General features: G+C 39.9%; 1 protein-coding gene and 1 pseudogene across 3 annotated transcripts in view; both read right to left on the bottom strand.

Moving 5' to 3' along the window:
* The window catches only part of SLF2 (SMC5-SMC6 complex localization factor 2), a 53,055-nt gene that overhangs the window by 7,542 nt on the left and 18,308 nt on the right, over positions 1–27,205 (bottom strand). For all 3 annotated transcript variants that reach the window (XM_039465263.2, XM_074382757.1, XM_039465264.2), the window contains exons 8-18: positions 26,597–26,764; positions 25,520–25,622; positions 18,540–18,615; positions 17,288–17,429; positions 15,544–15,646; positions 14,494–14,670; positions 12,947–13,044; positions 11,306–11,393; positions 8,912–9,043; positions 8,212–8,289; positions 2,122–2,208 (exon numbers count right to left, since the gene is read on the bottom strand). In XM_039465263.2, the coding sequence (XP_039321197.1) occupies positions 2,122–2,208; positions 8,212–8,289; positions 8,912–9,043; positions 11,306–11,393; positions 12,947–13,044; positions 14,494–14,670; positions 15,544–15,646; positions 17,288–17,429; positions 18,540–18,615; positions 25,520–25,622; positions 26,597–26,764 (1,252 nt within the window). The remainder of the gene's footprint in view (positions 1–2,121; positions 2,209–8,211; positions 8,290–8,911; positions 9,044–11,305; positions 11,394–12,946; positions 13,045–14,493; positions 14,671–15,543; positions 15,647–17,287; positions 17,430–18,539; positions 18,616–25,519; positions 25,623–26,596; positions 26,765–27,205) is intronic.
* On the bottom strand, positions 21,628–25,510 carry LOC141580640 (nucleophosmin pseudogene; annotated as a pseudogene).

Raw genomic sequence — 27,205 nt, 5'->3', positions numbered from 1 at the left:
CTGTAATCCCAGCTACTTAGGAGGCTGAGGCAGGAGAATTGCCTGAACCCAGGAGGCGGAGGTTGCAGTGAGCCGAGATCGTGCCACTGCACTCCAGCCTGGGCAACAAGAGCGAAACTCCGTCTCAAAAAAAAAAGAAAAAAAAAAAAATTAAAAAAGAAGGTTTATTTGTTCCTCTCCACATTATTAGAAGATCCAAAATTCACTGTTACTTCTCTCCATGTTTTTGCGCAGTTACTTTCATCCTCTTTAAAGATCTAGTATATTTCTACATTTGGACGTTTAGCAATCCAAATTACCACAAAAGTCTCCAAGTTACCACAAATACCAAACTCTATCACTCCAGGGATTCTTAATTAGCTATTGAACATAACTGTTTGAGAAAAATGTTTTAAATAACTCAGGAATTTTATAGCAGCTTTACATTTATAAAGTAAATTACAATCTCTGTTTTTTACTCCGTCTACGGTTCGGCAAATTAAATTTCTCCAAATCAATCACCAACTTTTCTGTAACAAAGCCTTTTGGAGAGGCAGGCAACTTGCCTGCTTCAGCAGGACCATTCCTTGAAGCAATTTCCACAGACCACTGTGTCACTTTTCACTTTAAGTAAGAGAAGCACTGGCAACAATCTGTGCCAAGCCCTTGTCTTTAAGAAACATAAAACTTGGATGGTCCCCTTTGAGAATGTCTGCCAGTAACAGCCACTACGAAGTTCTCCAGGCCAGCAATTCTAGTCAGCGAATGCTCAAAAGAATGTGCTTCCGAAACTCCGAGTTCTACTCTGGGGCAAAGAGCTAACCCCTCCATGTATCTGAAAATCAGAAATCTGGTAACAATTTCATTAGTTGCTTATTTTTGTATTTAACTTAAATTTACTAAAATAAATACATATACTAAATCCACATGGGCATTGTTCAAATGACTAACCTTTGCAGCTAATTAATCTAAGATACTAAGTTACAAAGCTGAGACTTCAATGACTATCCAAATACAAGAGGCAAAAAGAATCAGCATTGAGTTACATCACCAAAGCTAAAAGATAATATTGGAATAAAAAAAATCCTTAGAAAAAGGTATTTTTATTTTATTTATTATTACTATTAGTTTTGAGACAGAGTCTTGCTCTGCCATCCAGGCTGGAGGGCAGTGGTGCAATCTCAGTTAACTGCAAGTTCCGCCTCCTGGGTTCAAGTGATTCTCCTTCCTCAGCCTCCTGAATAGCTGGGACTACAGGTGCACGCCACCATACCTGGCTCATTTTTGTATTTAGAAAAAAGTATTTTAAAAGCGTCTGGAATTTTTCTCCTTGGGTGTTAGAAGTTTCAGAACCGAAAAGAAAGTGAAAAGTGTATTTGCTTTGAGACTCTTTTCTTTCACTTTTAATTTAGCTACATGAATTTAACAGGAACTGATTTTTTTTTTAGACTGAGTCTCGCTCTGTCGCCAGGCTGGAATGCAGTGGCGCAATCTCTGCTCACTGCAACCTCCGCCTCTTGGGTTCCAGCGATTCTTCCACCTCAGCCTTCCCAGCAGCTGGAAACAGGGGCGCATGCCCAGGATAGTCTCAATCTCTTGACCTCATGATACACCCACCTCGGCCTCCCAAAGTGCTGGGATTACAGGCGTAAGCCACCGCGCCCGGCCAACAGGAACTGATTTCTGTTATTAAAGGAGAAAGTCCTATTTCTAATTTTACACGTTTCTTTTTTGAGACAAGAGTCCTACTCTGTCTCCCAGGCTGGGATGCCAATGGTGTGTTCATAGCTCACTGCAACCTCAAACTCCTAGGCTCCAGTGATCCTCCTTCCTCAGCCTCCCAAGTATGTGGAATTACAAGGGCATGCCACCATGCGTGGCCAGTTTTCAAAATTTTTGTAGAGATGGAGTCTTGCTATGCTGCCCAGGCTGGTCTTGAACTCCGGGCTTCAAGCAATCCTTCTGCCTTGGCCTCACAAAGTATTGGGATGACAGGCATGAGCCACCATGCCCAGACTTAGGTGTTCTTTTTCTGATATAAGGCTGTATGCTTCTATCCTTAAATATTAATACAACCAAGATTTAGCCAAAAAAAAAAAAAAAAAAAAAGAGAGAGAGAAAGAAAAGAAAAAACACACTGACCTTAGTTCTGTAAAAAAGTCTTGCATCTTCCCTAATATCACATTTAACATGCTTTTCCAAAGCCCCACAGAGCAGCACAAAGTGTTTCTGTGCAAAACAAATGCAAGGAATGAAAACAACTCTGACGCATTACAAATTAACAAAGAAGAAATTATGCAGTTAGAACAACTAAATCATTTAAAAATCGATTATTCCTAATAGCAATGACTGATGTTAACCATCCAACGTAACAGTAGTTATATCAGTGAAAGTAGCTGCTTCCATGATAGTGAGATTACAAGTTTAAAAACTATACAGTATGACAAAAGTTGTTTTCCTATGCATTAACTCATATTAATGAAAATTAACCCCAGAGCTTCAACTGGGTAATGTAATACTCAGAAATTTTAAAAGTCCTTCCTTTAACACATTCTCTAATAAAATATTCAAATAAGAGCTAGCGTGTTTTCTTTTTTTTTAATTAAAAAAATTTTTTTTGAGACCGAGTTTTTCTCTTATTACCCAGGCTGGAGTGTAATGGCATGATCTTGGCTCACTGCAACCTCTGCCTCCCGGGTTCAATTGATTCTCCTGCCTCAGCCTCCCGAGTAGCTGGGATTACAGGCATGCATCACCACACCTGGTTAATTTTGTATTTTAGTAGAGATAGGGTTTCTCCTTGTTGGTCAGGCTGGTCTCGAACTCCCGACCTCAGGTGACCCACCCACCTTGGCTTCCTAAAGTGCTGGGATTACAGGCATGAGCCACCATACCCAGCCCCCAATTTTTTTTTTAAAGAAATGGGCCGGGCGTGGTGGCTCAAGCCTGTAATCCCAGCACTTTGGGAGGCCGAGGCGGGTGGATCACGAGGTCGAGAGATCGAGACCATCCTTGTCAACATGATGAAACCCCGTCTCTACTAAAAATACAAAAAATTACATGGGCATAGTGGCACGTGCCTGTAATCCCAGCTACTCAGGAGGCTGAGGCAGGAGAATTGCCTGAACCCAGGAGGCGGAGGTTGCGGTGAGCCAAGATCGAGCCATTGCACTCCAGCCTGGGTAACAAGGGCGAAACTCCGTCTCAAAAAAAAAAAAAAAGAAAAAAAAGAAAAAAAAAAAAGAAATGGGTCTGGCTCTGTTGCCAGGCTGGAGTGCAGCGGCACAATTATAGCTCACTGCACCCTCGAACTCCCCAGTTCAACCTCCTCCCGTCTCAGCCCCCTGATTAGCTAGGATTACAGGCATGTGCCACCATGCCCAGTTTTTTTCTTCTTCCTGAGACAGAGTCTTGCTCTGTCACTCAGGCTAGAGTGCAGTGGTGGGATCTCAGCTCACTGCAACCTCCACCTCCCAGATTCAGGCAATTCTCTACCTCAGCCTCCAGAGTAACTGGGATTATAAGCATGTGCCACCACACTAGACTAATTTTTGTATTTTCAGTAGAGACAGGGTTTCATCACATTGGCCAGGCTGGTCTCAAACTCCTGACCTTAGGTGATCCACCTGCCTCAGCCTCCCAAAGTGCTGGGATAATAGGTGTGAGCCATTGTACCTGGCCAATTTTTTTTAATTTTTAAATTTTTTGTAGAGATAGGGTCTCACTTTGTTGCCAAGGCTAACGTCAAATGCCTGGCTTCAAGTGATCCTCCCTCTTCAGTCTCCCAATGTGTTGAGATTATAAGCATGAGACACTGCACTTGGCCAGCACAACACTGGCCCATTTAATATTTAATGTTGGTATCTTATGAATATATTATACTATTGCCAAGGTATAACAGTTAGCTCTCCAACAAACAGAGCTAACATTTGCTGACAAATAATTCTTTTCAATATGACATGGCTACAAGATCACACTATCCTGCCCCTCTTGCTGGTATACATGGGAATTCTTACAGGAAAATCAGCTTGAGATTTTTTTTTTTTTTTTAAGAGACAGGGTCTTGCCCTATTGCCCAGGCTGGAGTGCAGTGGTGGAATCATAGCTTACTGCAGTTTTGGACTCTTGGGCTCAAATAATCTTCCCATCTCAGTCTTTTGGATTACCTGGGACTACAGGTGTGTGCCACCATACCTGGCTAGTTTTTGTTTTTGATTTTTTGTAGAGACAGCATCTTGCTATATTGCCTAAGCTGGTTTTAAACTCCTAGGCTCAAGTAATCCTTCTGCCTCTGCCTCCCAGTGTTGGAATTATAGGCATGAGATACCACACCTGGCCCTATTTTTTTTTTTTATATAGGAACAACACAAGCTTTCACTAATAGAGGTTCATACTTAATTCTTTGAAAAATTAACCATCTTAAATTTTACAAATGTAGAGACCTAAGCAGTTCTCTCATATATACTTGGTGAGAATGTAAATGAACGCTTTCTGGGATGAAAATGTGATAATAGCTACTTAAAATAATTAAAATTTGAAATATTTATATGCTTGCCAAAATAGGCAAAGATATATAAATAAGCATGTTCATGTTAACACTATGTGTAATCACAAAAAACATACTGTTTATCAATAAAGGCTTCAAAATGCTATAGTTATTAGACAGAAGTGCTAATACTTGATTTTTTTTTTTTGAGACCGAGTTTTGCTCTTGTTACCCAGGCTGGAGTGCAATGGTGCGATCTCGGCTCACCGCAACCTCCGCCTCCTGGGTTCAGGCAATTCTCCTGCCTCAGCCTCCTGAGCAGCTGGGATTACAGGCATGCGCCACCATGCCCAGCTAATTTTTTGTATTTTTAGTAGAGACGGGGTTTCACCATGTTGACCAGGATGGTCTCAATCTCTTGACCTCGTGATCCACCTGCCTTGGCCTACCAAAGTGCTGAGATTACAGGCTTGAGCCACTGCGCCCGGCCATATTTGATTTTCTATATATTTTTTGAGACAGGGTCTCACTCTGTCACCCAGGCTGGAGGGCAGTGGCATGACCGCCGCACATGGCAGCCTTGACCTCCTTGGGCTCAGGTGTTCCTCCTACCTCAGCCTCCCAAGTAGCTGGAACTACAGGCATGTACCACCATGCCCAGCTAACTGATTTTGTTTTTTGTAAAGATGGCATTTTGCTATGTTGCCCAGGCTGGTCTTGAACTCCTGGGCTCAAGCGATCTGTGTACCTCAGCTTCCCAAAGTTTGAGGATAACAGCTGTGAGCCGCTGCAGCCACCCAATTACTAATATGTTAAAAAGGAAAAAAAGGAAGTTGCAAATGATACTAATAGTATAATTCCATTTTTGTTAAAATAATTGTTAGTACATGTAATGTATTAGAAAATCGTGAAGAAATTTACAGGAGGGCATTGGATTGTAGGAGTCTTTCACTTTCTACCTTATGTAAGTTTTATAATAATCACTTTTTTTTTTTAATAGAGATAGCATTGCCCAGGCTGCTCCTGAAGTCCTGGGCTCCTGGGCTCAAGCGATCCTCTTGACTTGGCCTCCCAAAGTGCTGGGATTACAGGCATGAGCCACCATGCCCAGTCACTGACTTTTTTAATAATAAAAAGTAATTTATAGCCAGGTACAGTGGCTCATGCCTATAATCCCAGCACTTTGGGAGGCCAAGGCAGGTGGATCACAAGTTCAGCAGTTTGAGCCCAGCCTGGCCAACATGGTGAAACCCTGTCTCTACTAAAAATACAAAAACTAAGCCGGGCGCGGTGGCTCAAGCCTGTAATCCCAGCACTTTGGGAGGCCGAGGCGGGTGGATCACGAGGTCAGGAGATCGAGACCATCCTGGTCAACACGGTGAAACCCCGTCTCTACTTAAAATACAAAAAATTAGCTGGGCATGGTGGCGCATGCCTGTAATCCCAGCTACTCAGGAGGTTGAGGCAGGAGAATTGCCTGAACCTAAGAGGCGGAGGTTGCGGTGAGCCGAGATCGTGCCATTGCACTCCAGCCTGGGTAACAAGAGTGAAACTCCGTCTCAAAAGAAAAGAAAAAAAAAAATAATAATACAAAAACTAGCTGGGTGTGGTGGCTAGTGCCTGTAGTCCCAGCTACACAGGAGGTTGAGGCAGGAGAATCGCTTGAACCCGGGAGGCAGAGGTTGCAGTGAGCCAAGACCAAGCCACTGTACTCTAGCCTGGACTACACAGTAAGACTCCATCTCAAAAAAAAAAAAAAAAGGTAATTTATAAAATATAAAAACCATATAAGAATATTACAGACAGATCACCACATTAGCTTCAAATCAGGAGAGCAACCACTTTTTTTTTTTTTTTTTGAGACAAGAGTTTCGCTCCTGTGGCCCAGGCTAGAGGGCAATAGCGTGATCTTGGAGCATTGCAACTTCTGCCTCCTGAGTTCAAGCAATTTTGCTTCAGTTTCCCGAGTAGCTGGGATTACAGGCACCCACCACCATGCTTGGCTAATTTTTGTATTTCTAGTAATGACGGGGTTTCATCATGTTGGTCAGGCTGGTCTCAAACTCCTGACCTCAGGTGATCCACCCACCTTGGCCTCCCAAAGTGCTGGGATTATAGGCTTGAGCCACTGCACCTGGCTGCAAACAGAGTACACAATAGCATTTATAAAAATGCAAGAACTAGTCTTGTGTCTTTTCTATCATGTCTAGTAGATACTACGTTTTTTGTTTTTGTTTTTGTTTTTTTTTTGAGGTGGAGTCTCCTTCTGTTGCCCAGGCTGGAGTGTGGTGGTGTATCAACTCACTGCAACCTCTACCTCCTGGGTTCAGGCCGTTCTCCTGCCTTATCTTCTGGAGTAGCTGGGATTACAGGCATCTGCCACCATGCCCAGCTAATTTTTTTGCATTTTTGGTAGAGATAGGGTTTTATCATGTTGGCCAGGCTGGTCTTGAATTTCTGACCTCAAGTGATCTGCCTGCCTTGGCCTCCCAAAGTGCTGGGATTATAGGCGTCAGCCACCACATTGGGCCTAAATTTTAAAACAGGAATTAATAGTAGTTAAGATATGAAACAAGAGGAATTAAGCAAGAACTTTCCCCAGGGATATGGGAAGAATAGAATAATTCAAAATGAAAATCTTAATATGGGAAGATAATTTAGAAATGCATTTCTAAAGTAGCCTGCCTTACCATCAGCTTAATTTTGAAGGCAAATGTTATTTCTAAAAGGAAAAAAAGGCGAAGGGAGAAGAGATGGGAAGAAAGGCGCTAAAAGCTGGCTGTATGACAAATGCAGCTGACAGCAGTAACTTAAGCATATTCTGAAAATGAACCTATAGTCTAAGAAGAATGTATAATTGGAGTCCTCAGCTAAGGAATCTGGGAGTGGCCAATCTGGAGTTTCACTCCTTATTTATGAAGGACATCTGAATCCCCAGCCCATCCCTTGGAAGGCCACACAGGGGATCTCCACAGGGGATGCAGGCCCTTTCTTCTGGGTTAAATGGAAGTTGCTAGGTAGAGGGTGCTAAGTGAAAATGCTATATAAACTGCATGGTGTATATAAATGGTAGCAGTTCTCCTGTGTAGCATGCTGCCACTTGGCTGCCATTTCTACTGGAGTCAATATGGGTCCAGCACAACACCGGCCCATTTGACATTTGATAAGGTTGGTATCTTACGAATATATCATACTATGGCCAAGATACAATGGTTAAGTTCCACTCCAACAAATAGAACTAACATTTGCTGACAATTCTTTTTTTTTTTTTGAGATGGAGTTTCACTGTTGCTGCCCAGGCTGCAGTACAGTGGCCCAATCTCCACTCACTGTAACCTGTACCTTCTGGGTTCAAGTGATTCTCCTGCCTCAACCTCCCAAACAGCTGGGATTACAGGCGCCCGCCACCACACACGACTAATTTTTTTTGTATTTTTAGTAGAGATGGGGTTTCACCATGTTGGCCAGGCTGGTCTCGAACTCCCGACCTCAGGTGATCCACCCACCTTGGTCTTCCAAAGTTCAGGGATTACGGGCGTGAGCCATGGTGCCAGGCTGACAATTCTTTTCAATATGATATGGTTACAAGACCACTATCATGCCCCTCTTTCTGGTATACATGTAAATTATTATAGAAAAATCAATAAGCTTTTATGAAGTTTTCTCCTATATAAAGCATGTTTACTCATTCCATCAACAGTGACAACTATTTAAAAACAGCAGTAACGACACTAAACACTACCTACCCGTTGTCCAGAAGAAAAAGAATGAGAACAACTAACTTCACCGACTAAATGAAGAAGAATGTAGGTCAGGTAATATGCCTGTTAGAGAAATGAATACAATTAACATCTATGAATTAGCTAGCATAGATGTCATTCCAATTTACACATTAGGAAAGTTGCCCAGGAAGGAAAAAGGATATGTTAAAGTTAACCCAGCTGGTCAGTAAGGAAAAGCCAAGCATTTCAACTAGGGTTTCTGAATTCTAACACAAGTGCATTCTTTTACCATGAATCACGGTAAATGATTCATGACCTCATGACTGCCCTAATAAAGGGCTACAAAAAAATGCTCTTGGGGGCAAATTACCAACAACCACCCTTTTACCTAAATTTTCAACTCTCAGATTTATGGAAGATTTCATGACAGCAATAAATTAAAAATATCATTCGCTTTAAAATTATGTTTGCTGGAATGTATCTAGTGTCCAAATCCACAAATGCCTACATTATCAGTCTATGCTTAGGAAGCTGGTATTATCAGTTATGCTTTTTTTTTTGAAGATGGGGTTTCACCATGTTGGTCAGGCTAGTCTTGAACTCCTGACCTCAGGTGATCCGCCCACCTTGGCCTCCAAAGTGCTTGGATTACAGGCGTGAGCCACCACACCCGGCCATCAGTTATGCTTCTATGTACTCTTTGAGATCTTCGAGTGCTGGATACCTGCTTTTCAAGTTCTAAATGAAGACTGTCATCAATAGTGCCATTTGGTTGTTCAGCCTTTTTCTTTAAGACCATTTTCTTTAACAAATCAGAAGGCTTCATTTGTACAAGATAGCGATGTAGGACTGATACCTATCAAAAGAAAGAGATGACATTGAACAAAGCTAAAAAATACAGTTGCTCTTCCTTAGGCTACTTGTTTCAGTGTGTCCTCTTTCATTTTGTCCTTTTATTATAGCTTTCTTTACTCTTGAACAATATCCATTTCCCCTTTATGTAAAACTCCTCAACTGCTTAAAAAAGGGATTTTAAGTGGCCAGGCGAGGTGGTTCATGCCTGTAATCAGCACTTTAAGAGGCCAAGGCAGGTGGATCACCTGAGGTCAGGAGTTCGAGACCAGCCTGACCAACATGGAGAAACCTTGTCTATACTAAAAATACAAAAATAAGCTGGGCATGGTGGTGCACGCCTGTAGTCCTAGCTACTCAGGAGGCTGAGGCACGAGAATTGCTTGAACCCATGGGGTGGAGGTTGCAGTGAGCTGAGATGGTGCCACTGCACTCCAGCCTGGGCAACAGAGCAAAACTCTGTCTCTCAAAATAAAAGGGGGATATCAAGTTAAAGATTTAGTACTTGTAACTTAGGATAAATTCTTAGGAGACCAAATGATATTATAGAGAGGCCACAGGGAATGCTTTCTCTGTTAAATTATTTGAAAGTCAACAAAGTTGACTCTCCCTGTGTTTAGAAGTCATTGAATTCTGAAAAGAACTACAAGAATACGGGGTAAAAATCACAACTAGATGTAATTTGCATATCAATTAGTGAGTCTGAGGGTTAACTATTCATGTAATTATTCAGCTAATTATTCTATTTTACAGCTGAGCATGGTGGCTCGCTCCTGTAATCCCAGCACTTTAGGAGGCTTAGGTGGGCGGATCACAAGGTAAAGAGACTGAGACCACCCTGGTCAACATGGTGAAACCCCATCTCTACCATAAGTACAAAAAATGAGCTGGGTGTGGTGGCACGCACCTGTAATTCCAGCTACTTGGGAAGCTGAGGCAGGAGAATCACTCGGGAGGTGGAGGTTGCAGTGAGCTGAGACAGCGTCACTGCACTCCTCAAAAAAAAAAAAAAAAATTCCATTTTACATGGGCAAAAAGGAAAAAGTAACAGAAGAAAAGTTAGGAGAAATGGTAGAAATTCTATTCCTGTATCTCTTTTGAAGGCAATAAATATCATTGAAAGGAATGAGAGCTATTTGCTAACTACCCTGGTAGCTCCAGCATGATCCCCATATATCTGGAATCAAATCTACCTCAACTCTACTAATGCAGAAACCAGCTGTGCCCATCAATTTCTCCATCCCATGGTATCTTTTTTTTTTTTTTTGAGACAAAATCTCACTCTTTTGCCCAAGCTGGAGTGCAGTGGCGCAATCCTGACTCACTGCAACCTCCATCTCCCCGGTTCAAGTGATTTTCCTGCCTCAGTCTCCTGAGTAGCTGGGACAGTTTTTTTTAAATTCCTAGGTCCTGGCAGCATACCTTGTACCAAACTGTAATTCAAAAAAGAACAAAGGGAAATCAAGATCATGTTCTATGGTGAGTTTTCAAATCCAACCAAGGCAGCCCTATTAGTGATACCAATATTTGTAAAAAGGCTTCAGAACTTCTCAGATTGGGGCTTCCATAGGACACTTTTTCAAATTAAAAAAAAAAAAAAAAAAAAAAAAAAAAAATATATATATATATATATATATATATATATATATATATATATTTAAAGACAGGGTCTCCCTATGTTGCTTAGGTTGAACTTGAATTCGTGGATTCCAAAGATTCTCTGGTCTCGGCTTCCCAAGTAGCTGGGACTGTAGGTGCATACCACTACACCTAGCACCAGCCAGACATGTTTATCCACACTCTCATATATACATGATATATTCGTACTGAACAAGTACTGGAGCGCAACTATATTTAAGCTCTATCATCTAAAAAGACTCATTAAAACAGGTTGAAGATTCAATCAATGTACAACAGTTTTGCAATTGCTAAACTTGTGATAAAATTGCTAACTTGGAAAAGCTGAACTAATTCAATAAACGGCATCATATTCCTATAATTGCACATTATGATTTTCCTAGTAGTTTATATATTAATTCACATCTGATTGTCCACAACCATCCTATGTGGTGGAGGGTGCAAAACTATATCCACTTCACAGATGAAAAAACTAGATCTTGCTAAGTTTGCTAAAGATTACATGAATAGCATCATGCTTGAGAGCTGAGCTCTGACCCTAGGACACTTGACTTAGGGTTCGTCAATTTTCCCTATACTCCTCATTACGTCTCCCATTTATTAGAAATAAAAATATATTTATTGATACCTGCAGATTATTGGCATTAGGAACATCTTCGTGTTTCTCATCCAAAAGCTTTGAAATAATCACTAGACTGAGGCACTGTCTCAGTTGCCTAGAATAGAAGTTAGAAGTACTTAGAATGCATTTTAATTAATACTGTTTGAAAAGTAAATGAATGAGCCAAGAGGAGTTCTAGTTCTAATTGGAAATATAAGCAATGTTTCAAGAGAAGTCTGTATAAGAACATATAAACTGTTATAGAATAGTAAAATTTTCATGTAAAATATTTCTACATAAAACTTGAGTTATCTGAAGCTCAGTAAATCATTTAACAGCCTTTGACCCTGATGGTTTACTGACAGAAAACCTATTTTTTAATTGCTGAAATTTCTTTTTACTAAAGCAAAAAAAGCTAATTCATTAATTTTTGTGGAATATGTCATCTGCATTAAGGCATCAGATAAACTAAACTAAAAAATAAAAAATATTCGGCTTGGGTGACAGAGTGAGACTGTTTCAAAAAAAAAATTACATAATGATCTGTGTAAGAATTAGAATATGCAGAATCAGGCTATTAATGCCTTTTCTCACAACTGAATATGAAATAAACACCTCTGGCCGGGTGCGGTGGCTCAAGCCTGTAATCCCAGCACTTTGGGAGGCCAAGGAGGGTGGATCACGAGGTCAAGAGATCGAGACCATCCTGGTCAACAAGGTGAAACTCCGTCTATACTAAAAATACAAAAAGTTAGCTGGGCGTGGTGGTGCGTGCCTGTAATCCCAGCTACTCAGGAGGCTGAGCCAGGAGAATTGCCTGAACCCAGGAGGCGGAGGTTGCAGTGAGCCGAGATCGCGCCATTGCACTCCAGCCTGGGTAACAAGAGCGAAACTCCGTCTCAAAAAAAAAAAAAAAAAAGAGAAATAAACACCTCTGATCTAATATTCAAAGAATGATGAATGAAGCTGGGCGCGGTGGCTCAAGCCTGTTATCCCAGCACTTTGGGAGGCTGAGGCGGGTGGATCACGAGGTCAAGAGATCGAGACCATCCTGGTCAACATGGTGAAACCCCATCTCTACTAAAGATACAAAAAAATGGCCGGGCGCGGTGGCTCAAGCCTGTAATCCCAGCACTTTGGGAGGCCGAGGCAGGTGGATCACGAGGTCAACAGATCGAGACCATCCTGGTCAACATGGTGAAACGCCGTCTCTACTAAAAATACAAAAAAAAATTAGCTGGGCATGGTGGCTCGTGCCTGTAATCCCAGCTACTCAGGAGGCTGAGGCAGGAGAATTGCCTGAGCCCAGGAGGCGGAGGTTGCGGTGAGCCGAGATCGCGCCATTGCACTCCAGCCTGGGTGACAAGAGCGAAACTCCGTCTCAAAAAAAAAAAAAAAAAAAAGATACAAAAAAATTAGCTGGGCATGGTGGCACATGCCTGTAATCCCAGTTACTCAGGAGGCTGAGGCAGGAGAATTGCTTGAACCCAGGAGGCGGAGGTTGTGGTGAGCCGAGATCCCGCCATTGCACTCCAGCCTGGGTAACAAGAGCGAAACTCCGTCTCAAAAAAAAAAAAAAAGAATGATGAATGAAAATAAAGAGCCCAAGGCATTTCATTAATATAAAATTATAAAGTTTCTTAATGTTTAATTCTCACTTTTCAATACCTTCCACGTGATGTCCAATTAGGGACCAGCTGTACCAACCACAGAAGGTTGTGGGGATGACTAGAGAGTTCATTTATGCCCAGACAGAGTTCAGGCACCTGAAAAAAAAAAATGTAAGATTTCTTTTCAAACAGAACAGTGGAATCAAACACCCAACGGATCATCTACATCCCTTCTTGCCATAATGGAAGCACTAGTACAAAATAGAGTACACATTTTTAGAAACAGCACGGAGTCTAGAATCTGCTAAAATGTACATAATACACAGATTCAGTTTACTTATACTGTCTTAAGTGGACTGAGCAAATAAATTTACCAGAATTTCACTTGGCTTTCATGTTTTGTACTACATTATATCTCCATCTATATTTAAGCAGTCTTTCTTGGAAGGATAAACTGATCTAAATACAAACGTGTATGAGAACTGTACAAGATCATGTATGTTCCTGATTTGGAATTTCTTACACTTTAAGGATCCTATTCCAGTATTTTTAAAAGCCTAACACCTGGCTGGGTGTGGCGGCTCAGGCCTGTAATCCCAGCACTTTGGGAGGCTGAGGGAGGTGGATCACTTGAGGCCAAGAATTTGAGACCAGCCTGGCCAACATGGTAAAACCATCTCTACTAAATACACAGAAATTAGCTGGGCAGGGTGGCATGTGTCTGTAGTCTCAGCTACTTGGGAAGCTGAGGCATGAGAATCACCTGGATCCGGGAGGCAGAGGTTGTACTGAGACAAGATTATGCCACCGAACTACTGCCTGGGTGACAGGGGATGTTGTCTAAAAAAAAAAAAAGTCTAACATCCCCAAAATATGTACTACTATTGTGTATTAATTTTTTAAAAAGGGTTGGTTGTACATTAGACAAGATTATGTTTCAAAAATTGGTGATATTTATTATACTCTTTGTCCTACTTTTGCATATTTTAATTTTTCCACCAAAAAGATTGAAAAATTTACTTTTTAAAAAGGCCTAACAAAACTTATACATGTTGATCCTCCATATGGTTGTAGAAGTTCAACTCAAATTCTTATCGTAGGAATGACTCACTCCATCATTTCATTTAGGTCTCTGGTCAAAGGTCATTTTGGAAAGGCCCTTTCCTGACTGCCTTATATGAAACAGCATTGCATCTGGCTTTGCTATACTCATGTCCTGCTTTAATTTAATTTGTAGTACTTAACTACTACCTGACATAATATAATCAACATTTACTTGTTTATCTAACCCTTTGACTAGGACAAAAGCCCCATGAAGGCAAAGGCTTTGTCTCTTTGACAGCTCAATCTCTAGCAACTACATTAATGCTTAGTCCACAGGAAATCCCCAATAAACATATTTTTGTTGAAGACCTGCAGTTTTAGAAAAAATTCAATTATCATGAATTTAAACAATATAGCTACAGCAAACAGTTCCTCCCTCAGTTCATTTTTAATCTGCCAAAGATCTTAACTGAGTTTAAAAACAGTATTAATTTCATATGCACTATGAGTCAAACTGTAATGCTATATAAAAAACTAATAATAAAGTTTTAAGTAACATACCTTTGAGTTCCAATCTCTGATGTTTTTCATCAGGTTTATCAGGAGGCTTTGAAAGTCTACTAGAGGAATCTGTTTCAGCTGTTTTTCCAAACTCATTTTAAATAACATTAAAATCAGCAACATTATTTCACGATCATGGTAACCTTCTGGATGTATAGATGTACACAAACCCAGAAACTGTTTAACATAAATGCATAGACAAAAAAATTTTAGGAGGTTTACTTTTAGAGTTTTACTTATAAATCTTTTTGACAAAAGACGCAAAAAAGAACTATACAGAAAACAAACATCAGATGTCTTAGAGAAAAGGCGGCAAGAACTACTCAATGTTAATAGCTGAATTAAGTGGCATTTTCTTCTCCATTTTCCATTTTCGACATTTTCTTAACAGTTCAGTAACTGATTCAATTCAGCCACTAAAAATGTTTCACATTGTCGTTAACTCTTTCTTTTTTTGCCCTTCTTTTTTTTTTAAGATCTCACTCTGTCATCCAGGCTGGAGTGCAGTGGTGCGATCTCGGCTCACTGCAACCTCCTCCACCTCCCAGGTTCAAGTGATTCTCCTACCTCAGCCTCCCCAGTAGCTGGGATTATAGGCATCCACCAGCACGCCTGGCTATTTCATTTTATTTTTAGTAGAGACAGGGTTTCACTATGTTAGCTAAGCTGGTCTTGAACTCCTGATCTCAAGTGAGCCACATGCCTCAGCCTCCCAAAGTGCTGGGACTACAGGCATGAGCCACCCGTCATTAATTCCTGATCACTAAGTTATACTGTCAGACGTTTTTCTTCATACATCCTACATATAAAAAAACTATTGGTTTCAAAACTGTGTTATGATATAATTGACTTAAAGTTTCTGTTCATCACTAATATTAAAACAAAAATAAAAACAGCAAAAACAATCTTTAACACAAAGATTATTGCTAAGAAATTTCAGAGACTGGAAATCATCTGGTAAGAAACTAAAAGATTTTATTTAAAAAACCCTTAACCACAGACTAAATGATTCTAACTCTGTGCAAAAGACACACAAAAGTTTTTTCCTACCTTAACCACATTTAAAATGTTGGTTTCAGGAAGAGTTGAAAAAATTGGCTTATAAGATGAATCTTCACTTTCTCTTCCCCCTGGTGTTGTCTGTGTTTCAGAACTATTGAGAAGTGAGTAAAGCAATGTGAAGTTAGGCACAAAATATATTACTCACTTTAAAAAATAATGGGCTTTAAAAAAACTGTTTATCAAGGTATAATTTACATACAATAAAAAGAATGTACCCATTTTAAGTTTTGATAAGCACATATACTAATGTAACCACCACCCAAATCAAGGAGTAGAATATTTCCATTACCTTCAAAAGTCTCTTTCTGCCAGATCCAAGTCAATCTGTTATCCCTGACTCAAGGCAAACATTAATCTGATTTCTAATTTCTACCTTTATGCATCAGTTTTCTCTTGAACAAGCTACCTTTTTTTTCTTTCTTTTTTTTTTGTAGACTGAAGCTTGCTCTGTCACGCAGGCTGGAGTACAATGGTGTGATCTTGGCTCACTACAACCTCCACCTCCCAGGTTCAAGCGATCCTCATGCCTCAGCCTCCCAAGTAGCTGGGACTACAGTTGCGTACCACAATAAATGGCTCATTTTTGTATTTTAAGTAGAGACAGGGTTCACCCGTGTCTGTTAGCCAGGATGGTCTTGATCTCTTGACCTTGTGATCTGCCTGCCTCAGTCTCCGAAAGTGCTGGGATTACAGGCGTAAGCCGCTACGCCTGGCTGAATAAGCTACTTTTATATGGTATTATCCTCATTGCTCTTGGTGTTAGAAAGCTATGTAGAAGGTGGCTCTGACTAAAAAGAATTCGTAATAGGTAAAAGACTCATAAATGGCCTAAAGAAACTGCCATAGCAAGATACAGAAACAATTCAAAGCACTCTAATTCTGGTTATCCAGAGGCTATCAGTGAAGATTCATGAAAGAGGAGATGCATGAACTTGCCTTTCAAAAGAGATAACATTTTACATTTTTTGAAAAAAACAAAAAAAACAAAACAACAAAAAAACAAAAAAAACTTTCATTTATTTATTTAGAGACAGAGTTCTGCTCTTATTGCCCAGGCTGAAGTGCAATGGCACAATCTTAGCTCACCGAAGCCTCTGCCTCCCAGGTTCAAGCGATTCTCCTGCCTCAGCCTCCTGAGTAGCTGGGATTATAGGCATTAGCCGCCACACCTGGCTAATTCTGTATTCTTAGTAGAGACAGGGTTACTCCATGTTGGTCAGGCTGGTCTCAAACTCCCAACCTCAGGTGATCCACCTGCCTTGGCCTCCCAAAGTGCTGGGATTACAGGCTTGAGCCACCGCGCCCGGCCCCACACCAAATTTTCTAAGTTATTTGTCACACTTTTTCATCTGACTCTTACGCTTCTATGTATAGATTAACTCACATCTACAAATAATCTTTCAGCAACTCCTTTCCAATTTTTATATCTTGTTTTTTTTTTCTCTTGTCTAATTGCTTCAGACAATACTTCCACCAAAACATGTTAAATAGCAATGGAAAGTTTTTTAAAAAAGAAAACAAACTTTTATGAAAATATTTCTATTATTTGCCTGCTAGACATGATGACTTTTGGATTAAGACAGATATTAAGAATGTATCTAATTCAAGATTGATCTCAACTTTGAGATATCTTTTTAAAAATCAGGAATAAATGTTGAACTTTAACTGTAATAATTATATGTAAGTTGCATGAAATAGTATTTTCGAAGTTAATTATGATGAGAACACTTACACTAGATAGTCTTCATTAAAGTCTGGCTGAAGAGTCTCCAGAGGAAACAAAGATCTAAAATCAATCCCCATATTGAAAAACACAGCAGCTATATCAGACAATGATGGGATCCAGGGCCAAACTGGTGAGTCACTGAAGGTATCTAGTGAACAGAAGAAAATATTTCATTCTGAATCTTTGGTCTATAAATCCACATTTACAAGGTGACACTCTGCATGTCAAACATGAATAATTACAAAGGTTTTATGGAAACGACAGCTGCTAATTATATGCTAACAATATAGTTATAGGATGATCATAGGAATTATAGATTCCCAAATAAAATGAAGAAAATGACATAAAGAAAATATCTGACAGTGATGGATAAAAGGGTGTAACTCAGAAGGAAGTAACACGTTTTTAAATGACTGGAAATATCGCTAGTAAAATTCCAAGTATCAATAACGCAGGAAGATTTTTTAAAAATTATCTTCAGTGTCTTTAAGAGTCCCAATCCCCAAGACAAATGAAACAGGTAAACCACTATGGCTTCTTTTATTATAAGGGCTCTCAAAGATGGCAAAGCAAATTTTACACTTTTGCAGTGGATGCTTTCAATATGTCTTACTGTATTATAATACTGTTGCTTACCAATAAGCCAATTAAACTTAATTGGCTAAGTAAATTTGTAACCATTTCCACTTAACAAGCAAAGTAAGCCATGATTTGGTAAGTATTAAGTGAGGGCTGCCACGTGTAAGATCTTATACCCTTTGTCTCAGTGCAAGTAGGAAAATGCAGATAACTCATTGTTTAACTGAAGTTTCATTTCATTATTAAAGACTTTTGAGGTCGGGTGAGATGGCTCACATCTGTAATCCCAGCACTTTGGGAGGCCGAGGCGGGTGGATTGCTTGAGCTCAGGCGTTTGAGACCAGCCTGGGCAGCATGCTAAAACCCTGTCTCTACTAAAATACAAAAAAATTAGCCGGGTGTAGTGGTACGTGCCTATAGTCCCAGCTACTCGGGAGGCTGAGGCACGAGAATTGCTTGAACCCAGGAGGTGGAAGTTGCAGTCAGCTGAGATTGCGTCACTGCACTCCAGCCTGGGTGACAGAGCAAGATTCTGTCTAAAAAAAAAAATGACGTTTGATTAGAAAAATAATTTTGTATTGATATTTCCAAATATACTAACATTTAGCAATATAAAAGATACCATGAAAATAGCAACCAATAGTACACACTGTAAATCGTAGTAAGTTGATAAACTTACCATTTCTAATTGTTATTTCCATCAATGTACTTAAAATCTGCACGGACACAATACAGTCTGTATGAACTGACATCATCTGTCAAAAGCAGAGAAATGATAGGGTATTAGAACGAAAAGAAAACATGAACATTCATTATTTGCTAGGCACATATAAAGGTGTTTTATGTGCGCCAGGCACAGTAGTTCATGACTGTAACCCCAGCATTTTGGGAGGCTGAGGGCAAATACCTTGAGCTCAGGAGTTTGAGACCAGCCTGTGCAAGATGGCAAAACCCTATCTCTACAAAAAATACAAAAATTAGCCAGGTGTGGCAGCGCACACCTATAGTGGAGGATCATGATTGTACCACAAAAATAAAAATTAAAAATAAAAATGAACAAAAATAAAATAAAGGTGTTTTACGTGCATTTAATACTAATGATAACCTTATGAAGTGGTACTTATTATACATATGAACAAACAGGTTCAGAGAGATTAAATATTCTAAACAACTAATATATATGATACCTGGAGAAGGTGGAATTTAATGCTGAAGTCAGAGTTCTTTACATTGTAATACGCTGCTTGTTTTTACAACACATTTATAATTAGACAAATAAAACATTTGAAACTATTAAAAAACGTCTTTTTAGTATATACCACGACATGAAACCAAAAAACCATAATGGAAAAGGCTGCAGTTAAAAATCAAACCACAAATTAATATGATACAAATGTACAAAATAATATACCAATAAAGTTTTTCAAAGATGCTCAATATCACTAGATCAAAGAGATGCAATAAAAATAGCAAGATATCACTGGTTGACTTCAAAATTGGCAATGATCAAGAATATTGATAATACCCTGTGTTCACAGGAACACCAGAAAGTAGGAAAACAGTCTTATGCCTCATGTGAGTGTAATTTCGTTAAAAATTTTAAATTAGGGCCAGGTGCAGTGTCTTGCACCTGTAATCTCAACACTTTGGGAGGCTGCAGTGGAAGGATCACTTGAGCACAGGAGTTCAAGACTGGCCTGGGCAACATGGCAAGACCCCATCTCTATAAATAATTGTTTAAAAATTAGCTGGGTGTGCGGGTGCATGCCTATAGTCCCAGCTACTTGGGGGGCTGACGTGGGAGGATCACTTGAACCCAGGAGGTTGGGGCTGTAGTGAGCAGTGATCACACTAATGCATTCCAGCCTGGGTGACAGAGTAAGACCCTATCTCAAAACAAACAAACAAACAAACACAACAACAAAAACAAACAAACAAAAAAATGAAAATCAACTAATTTGGTAATATTTATGGCAAAGGTATTATTTTATACTTTCATCTAGTTGGCCTTTTACATACAGGAATTTAGATGCAAATAATATGCCTGTAGGCCTTTTTTTTTTTTTTTTTGAGACGGAGTTTTGCTCTTGTTACCCAGGCTGGAGTGCGATGGCGCGATCTCGGCTCACCGCAACCTCCGCCTCCTGGGTTCGGGCAATTCTCCTGCCTCAGCCTCCTGAGTAGCTGGGATTATAGGCACGCGCCACCATGCCCAGCTAGTTTTTTGTATTTTTAGTAGAGACGGGGTTTCACCATGTTGACCAGGTTGGTCTCGATCTCTCGACCTCGTGATCCACCCGCCTCGGCCTCCCAAAGTGCTGGGATTACAGGCTTGAGCCACCGCGCCCGGCTGCTAACAAAAACTTCTAAAAAATATTTTAGGCTGGGTGCAGTGGCTCATGCCTGTAGTCCCAGTACTTTGGGAGGCTGAAGCGGGTGGTAACTTAGTGCCAAGAGTTTGAGACCAGCCTGGCCAACATGGTGAAACCCCGTAACTACCAAAAATACAAAAGTTAGCCAGGGGTGGTGGCGCAGGCCTGTAATCCCACCTACTTGGGAGGCTGAGGCTGGAGAATTGCTTGAACCGAGGAGGCGGAGATTGCAGTGAGCAGATATCACACCACTGCACTCCAGCCTGGCAACAGAGTGAGACTCTGTCTCAAAAATTAACAAACAAATTTTAATCTCCTTTCTATTTTACTTGAACTTTTCATAATCAAACCTGAATTCCTTTTGAAAATTGTTTTTTTTTTTTTTTTCACTGTAAAAGGGCAGGAAGTATCTTTATTCCCCACTATATTCCCAGCTCCTGGCAGATAACCTGGGACATAATAAACGCGACATAAAAATGTGTTAAGTGACTTTAAAGGGAACATTTTATTAGAGTATTTGTGTGTGTGTGTGTGTATAATTTTCAAAGAAAGATACGTTTTTAGTTACAGAAACTGAAAACAGGGCTGGACACAGTGGCTCATGCCTATAACCCAGCACTTTGGGAGGCTGAGGTGAGTGGATCACTTGAGCTCAGGAGTTTGAGACCAACCTGGGCAACATGGTGAAACCCCATCTACAAAAAATACAAAATTTAGGTGTCGTGGCACATGCCTATGGTTCCAGTTACTAGGGAGGCTGAGGCAGGAGTATCATTTGAGCCCAGGAGGCGGAGGTTGCAGTGAGTCAAGATCATGCTACTGCACGCCAACCTGAGTGACAGAGTGAAACACTCTCAAAAAAAAAAAAAAAAAAAAAAAAAAAAAAAAAAAAAAAGGCCGGGCGCAGCGGCTCACGCCTGTAATCCCAGCACTTTGGGAGGCCGAGGCGGGTGGATCACGAGGTCAAGAGATCGAGACCATCCTGGTCAACATGGTGAAATCCCGTCTCCACTAAAAACACAAAAAATTAGCTGGGCATGGTGGCACGTGCCTGCAATCCCAGCCACTCAGGAGGCTGAGGCAGGAGAACCGCTCGAACCCAGGAGGTGGAGGTTGCGGTGAGCCGAGATCGCACCATCGCACTCCAGCCTGGGTAACAAAAGCGAAACTCCGTCTCAAAAAAAAAAAAAAAAAAAAAAAAAAAGCATCTGAAAACATTTCTGGAGCAATATTTTTTTACTTTATTAAAATACTGAGTTTTATTTCACATGTATATTTTTGTGTCCCCACCATTTCCATGTCTGACCACCACTACTACTATGTCCTATCATAACATTCCATACATACTTAAAACCAAGCAAAGGGTGGAGGTCCCATCTTTAAAAACTACAGGCATTTTGGACAACACATTCTTGGTAATGGAATCTGGACATTTATCAAACACGGTAGGGAAAATTCTCACTCTGCATTATAAAAAGGACAACCAGATATCAACTGTTACAGAAATGAAATAAGATGGAAAATTTTTAACAAATTGTTTAAACTATTAAAGAGACTTCCTCCACTGCCAGAGATCTTGAATAGCCTCCTGGTCAGTCATCCAGAAGCAATTCTTCACATAATTGATAAACTTGGCTTCCACTTTGGGAAGAGAACCACCTTTTTCTATACTTGCTTGCATTTTTGCTTTAATGTCTTCTACAGAACTAGGTCCTTTTGGTGTTTTAGGAGTTTTTTTCCTGTTTTTTGAAGGATTCTTGTCCTTTTGATCTTGGTGTTGATGATGGTTTTGAGTCGTTTCCATTCTGATTTGACTTTTGTGCATTTTTGGCTGGAGTATCGCATATAGATTTCTTCACTGGCACTTTTTCTTCAGTTTCCTCATCATCAAAATCATCATCATCATCTTCATCAGCAGCAAGTTTTACTTTTTTATGTGGAACCTTGCTACCACCTCCAGGGGCAGACCACTTTCCAGACATACTTAAGAGTTTCACATCTTCCTCCACAGCTACTAAGTGCTGTCCACTGATGTGCCTGGCCCTGAACCATACTTCAATCGTAAGACCACTGGTGGTGTTATTTCAAAGCCCCCAAGGGAACCTGTTGGCTGTACAGACATTTTCTAAGTTGCCAGTGTTACTTTAATTGGACTGCCTTTGTAATTCATTGCCTCTGCTTCAAGAATGTGCAACTCATCCTTTGCACCAGCTCCTACACTGACCGTTCTTAAAGATAATTGGTGCTCATTTTCATCATTATCCACCTTAAAGTGATCATCTTTGTCGGACTTTAGTTCACAACCAAAAAGATAGTTCTGGGTCCTCAGGGGGCTCATGTCCATGTCCATCGAATCTTCCATCGGGTGGTGACACGCACTTAGGTGGAAAAGAAGGTGGACGGAGATAAACGACGACTGCTCAAAAGAACAGCCGCTCAGGACGGACTCACACCAGGAGCAATATTTATTTTTGGTATCCCTTGAATGTACTATTCAAGACTTGTATTTAACTATAAAATTCCTTTCCTAGATGGGTAGTACCTCTTATTAAACAACTAATATGTGATATATAATCATACATTTAAAACATGGAAAGACAGTATCTTAAAGCAGATGAAGACAAACTTCAGAGACAAGCATTAAATATATCCAAAAACTAAGTGGACCTGAAAATTGTTTTTTAAAAAAGTAGTAACCTTTTTCTGGTCTACTACATTTAGACATCATGATAAAATCACAAAAATGCAAGTGTTTTAATTATTTTAACAATTAAATTTACAAAATACTAGTTAGAACAAGTATAGCATTAAAATGAATTGACATAATTTCTAAAAACTACTTGTTGGTAAAGCCTCCCACAATGAAAATGGACTTGGAATCAAAAAAGGAGAAATGAGACAAAGTGTCTCAAAGTTTCTAATGAATTGTCTGGTTTTCAGAAAACAAATATGAAATGTATTAAGAAACTGCTTAAATGAAGGTATACTTGTATGTCATAATTAGGGTTTGAATGATATGATGGTCCTACATCAACAAGAGGAAAATTAACATAGACAAATGCAAACTCTCACTTGGAGGTTTAAGAAACGATATATACAATAAGAGAATAATGAAGCCCTGGAGTAACAGTAAAGAAGTTTCGGGGGTTTTTTTCTGAGATGGGGTCTCGCTGTGTTGCTCAGGATGGAGTGCGGTGGTGTGATTAGTTTTGAACTGTACTAAGTAGAAATTTGTAGGTTTCTTCAGATGGGTAAGAGTCTCACTGAAAACTGCTGGTAAGACAGGCCTTACCTGGAGCATGTGTCCATCTATTTTCGGTGGAGGTCGAGGGACAGTGAAGGAACTTTAGGAGTGACATTGACAAGCTACTCCTTTACTTGGATCTTACCTTAACAGCAAAACTTTCAATGACTTTATATTTTAAAAACGCAAACTTTCTCTCTCACCTTGGTACTCTCTCTACCTTACCCTACGTTTTCTTCATAGCACTTATCTGACACAATACACTTACAAATGTGTACACACACACAAACTTGTTTATTGTCAGTTCCTCTATATTAGCATGTGGGCTTCATGAGATCAGAGACCCTGATTTTCTTCATTGCTGTTCTCTCCAGTGACTGGCACAGCTGGCACTCAATATGCCAACTACATGAAACAATGAATGAAAGGCTGTACTGGAATATCTCTCCACTTCTCACCAACTATGAGATTCCTTGAAATGCTCCCATAAAGCCCAGAATTTCTATTTTCCATGTTTTTCCCACTTTTGCTTCATATATAATAGCTGTAGTTCTTTGATATCATTGATACTTTTTCCTTTTTGTTATAGGATTTCTGGGGCAAACACTCACATATTGTAAAGGATTCTTTTATAATATGATTCCTTTTCCCCAAATGTATATTTTTCATACATTTAGGATTTTATTAAAGTGGAACACTCAGTAACTGAGAATAACTTTTTTTTTTTTTTTTTTTAAACTAGATGTGGTCTTGCTAAGTTGCCCAGGCTGCTCTCGAACTGCTGGTCTCAAGCAATCCTCCTGCCTTGGTATTCCAAAGTGCTAGAATTACAGGCATGAGCCACTGCCAAGAATAACTTGTCATTCATAATCGTTCTTGGCTTTGGAAGAAGGATAATTCCAATCCAACTGGGTAATTACTACAGTACTTGCTAAGACAGAAACTATTATACTGGAAAAAGGCCCCTCCATGACCTCCCATACAAATATCTTTTTTTTCAGAGACAGAGTTTCACTCTATCCCCCAGGCTGGAATGCAGTGGCACAATTTTGGCTCACTGCAACCTCCACCTCTTGGGTTCAAGCAATTCTCCTGCCTCAGCCTCCTGAGTAGCTGGGATTACAGACACGCACCACCACGCCTGGGTAATTTTTCTATTTTTAGTAGAGACAGGGTTTTGTCATGTTGGCCAGGCTGATCTCGAACTCCTGACCTCAGGTGATCTGCCTGCCTCAGCTTCCCAAAGTGCCGGGATTACAGGCATGAGCCACTGCACCTGGCCGTTACAAATGTCAAGAGTAAGAAACTTCTACAATGATCTGCATGAAGGTTCAAAGTATCTAGAGTAACACCAGGACTATACACAGCATCAATGGTAACCACTGATATCTTAAAAGTTATCAATTGAATTAACTTTCTTGAATTATCTTAAATTTAAGATAATTATTTAAGTGGATTTAAATGTTAAATATGAATGGGGAAAATAGTTGGATTTGTATCCAAAAAATAAAAACCTATACATATGACTGGGGAAATATTAGTATACAATTAAAATTCTGAAAATATATATAGGTACGGCCATAAACATGAAAAAAAAAAAAGTTAGGGAGGGGTGGGGCAAAAAACAAAAAATTAAAAAGAAATGTAGGCATGTAAGCATTAGGAGACCCCTTCTAAAACTAACTATAATAGAGATTTACCAGTGTGATGAAGGGTTCAGGCACCTGATTGTCATCCAGGTGAATAAATATTTAATTTCTTCAGTCAACTCAAGGAGGAATTAGGTCCGATTCTGATCAGTAATCAGACCTAATAAGAGGATTAGGAAACACTGACTGTCCTGTACAACTATCCACATTCTTACTTCCTTTATAATCTCTTTACATTGACTCTTTTTGCCACATTCTAAGCCACTGACATCAGGAGTTTGATGTGCTACATTAATTTTTTCTACAGTAATGTGGGAATAAAACTATATTTAAAAGTTTTTCACTTAGAAATATAGTAGGGAGGCAACTATAACCCTCCAAACATTCCTCTTACCCGAAACAGCCACTTTAACACAGGTACAGGACACTGGACGTAGTGATAAGCAGACGTGAGGAAACCTTGTGTTGTCAAAAAAATTTGATCTGTTTTTCCTGATCTGAAAAAATAAAGTAAAATCAACATGACTATTAACTTCATGGCCAAATACTTCTACTATCACCACCACCACATCTGACATTATCAGGGAAATGAGCAAGCAAATCATCTTCGGTCCATGGAGGTGGGCTCTACACCAATATGGATGAGTTACTCATAAAATAAACTCAACTGTTGGCCTAAAGCTGATCCCATCTGTTGGCCTGGCTCCACGTTTAACTGGCGGACAAAGCTACATTTGCTGGTAGTGTTGAAAGAGCGTCTGTCAAGTCTCAGACTGGGTAAGTACTTCAAAATACTGGCACAAGAACTGATGTGATCTCCCTAGACCTGAGGTACTGCGCACCGAGAGAAATTAGATCAGTTCGGGCACTATGGTGGAGATTACTAGTTGCACATCCCAGCATCTACTTTTGCCTTTTTTCTTGGTAACTGAACCCTGATTTGTAGCTGCAAACACAGGCTTCCTGATAAACATCACTCTCTGGCTTCTCTTGTAGCCAAGTGTGGCCATACTGACTAAATTCTATCAACTTAACCTAGTGTGTGGAAATGTTGTGTGGAATTTCTGGGAATTTGAACATAAAGGCTGGAGGTCTAAGCTATTAGAAGCTAGGTGCTAAGAATGGTGGAAAAGAAAGATTTTATCATAAAACCAGCACTCCAGCCCCGGACTTCCTACTTTTATATTTCTTTCAAATATACTTCTTGTTTAAACCACTGTTATTTTGATAGTCACTGTTATTATATACTAATCTTAATCCTAATTATTAAAGGCATGCAGTATGTCAAACAACTATCCTACACTGCTTCCTATAGTTAAAGAAGAAAACATAAAGCTCAATAGTAACAAGAGGATTAGGAAACTTGATAGGTCGTAATAGAAATTAACTTTTTAGAAGATTACATGAGTCAGAGGTCTTTCAGAGTAATATTTTATACATATAAAAGTAAAATGTCTATTTTTCTACTTACTTAAGAATAAGTTTTTCTACAGCACTTTGTCCAATAAAACCAGAGTCTCTTAAATCCAAGGTATACTGATTGAAAATTTTTCCAGAATTGAGAAAGTTAAATATTTCTTCACCTGGGTGATGATCAGGAATAGCATCAACTGTAACTGAAAATTTCTTTAGAAATTCCCTGAAACATTTAAAAAAAGTCAATCAATACCAAATTGCTACACTACACATAGTTTTGTATTTACAAGCTGGGTGCAAAGAAAACTATTTTTTAAAGCAGTGTTAATCCCAAATGAGAAGACTAGCATGAGAAAAGTATGCTTTGCTTCTTCCCCTTTTTGTAGTTGTTAGTCAAAAGCCACTATTTGGCCGGGCGCGGTGGCTCAAGCCTGTAATCCCAGCACTTTGGGAGGCCGAGGCGGGTGGATCACAAGGTCAAGAGATCGAGACCGTCCCGGTCAACATAGTGAAACCCCGTCTCTACTAAAAATACAAAAAATTAGCTGGGCATGGTGGCACGTGCCTGTAATTCCAGCTACTCGGGAGGCTGAGGCAGGAGAATTGCCTGAACCCAGGAGGCGGAGGTTGCGGTGAGCCGAGATCGCGCCATTGCACTCCAGCC

This window comes from Saimiri boliviensis, chromosome 12 (genome assembly GCF_048565385.1).
Source record: "Saimiri boliviensis isolate mSaiBol1 chromosome 12, mSaiBol1.pri, whole genome shotgun sequence".
NCBI lineage: Eukaryota > Metazoa > Chordata > Mammalia > Primates > Cebidae > Saimiri > Saimiri boliviensis.
The sequence above is the reverse complement of the archived record's forward strand: the minus strand, read 5'-3'. Positions and strand labels throughout refer to the sequence as shown.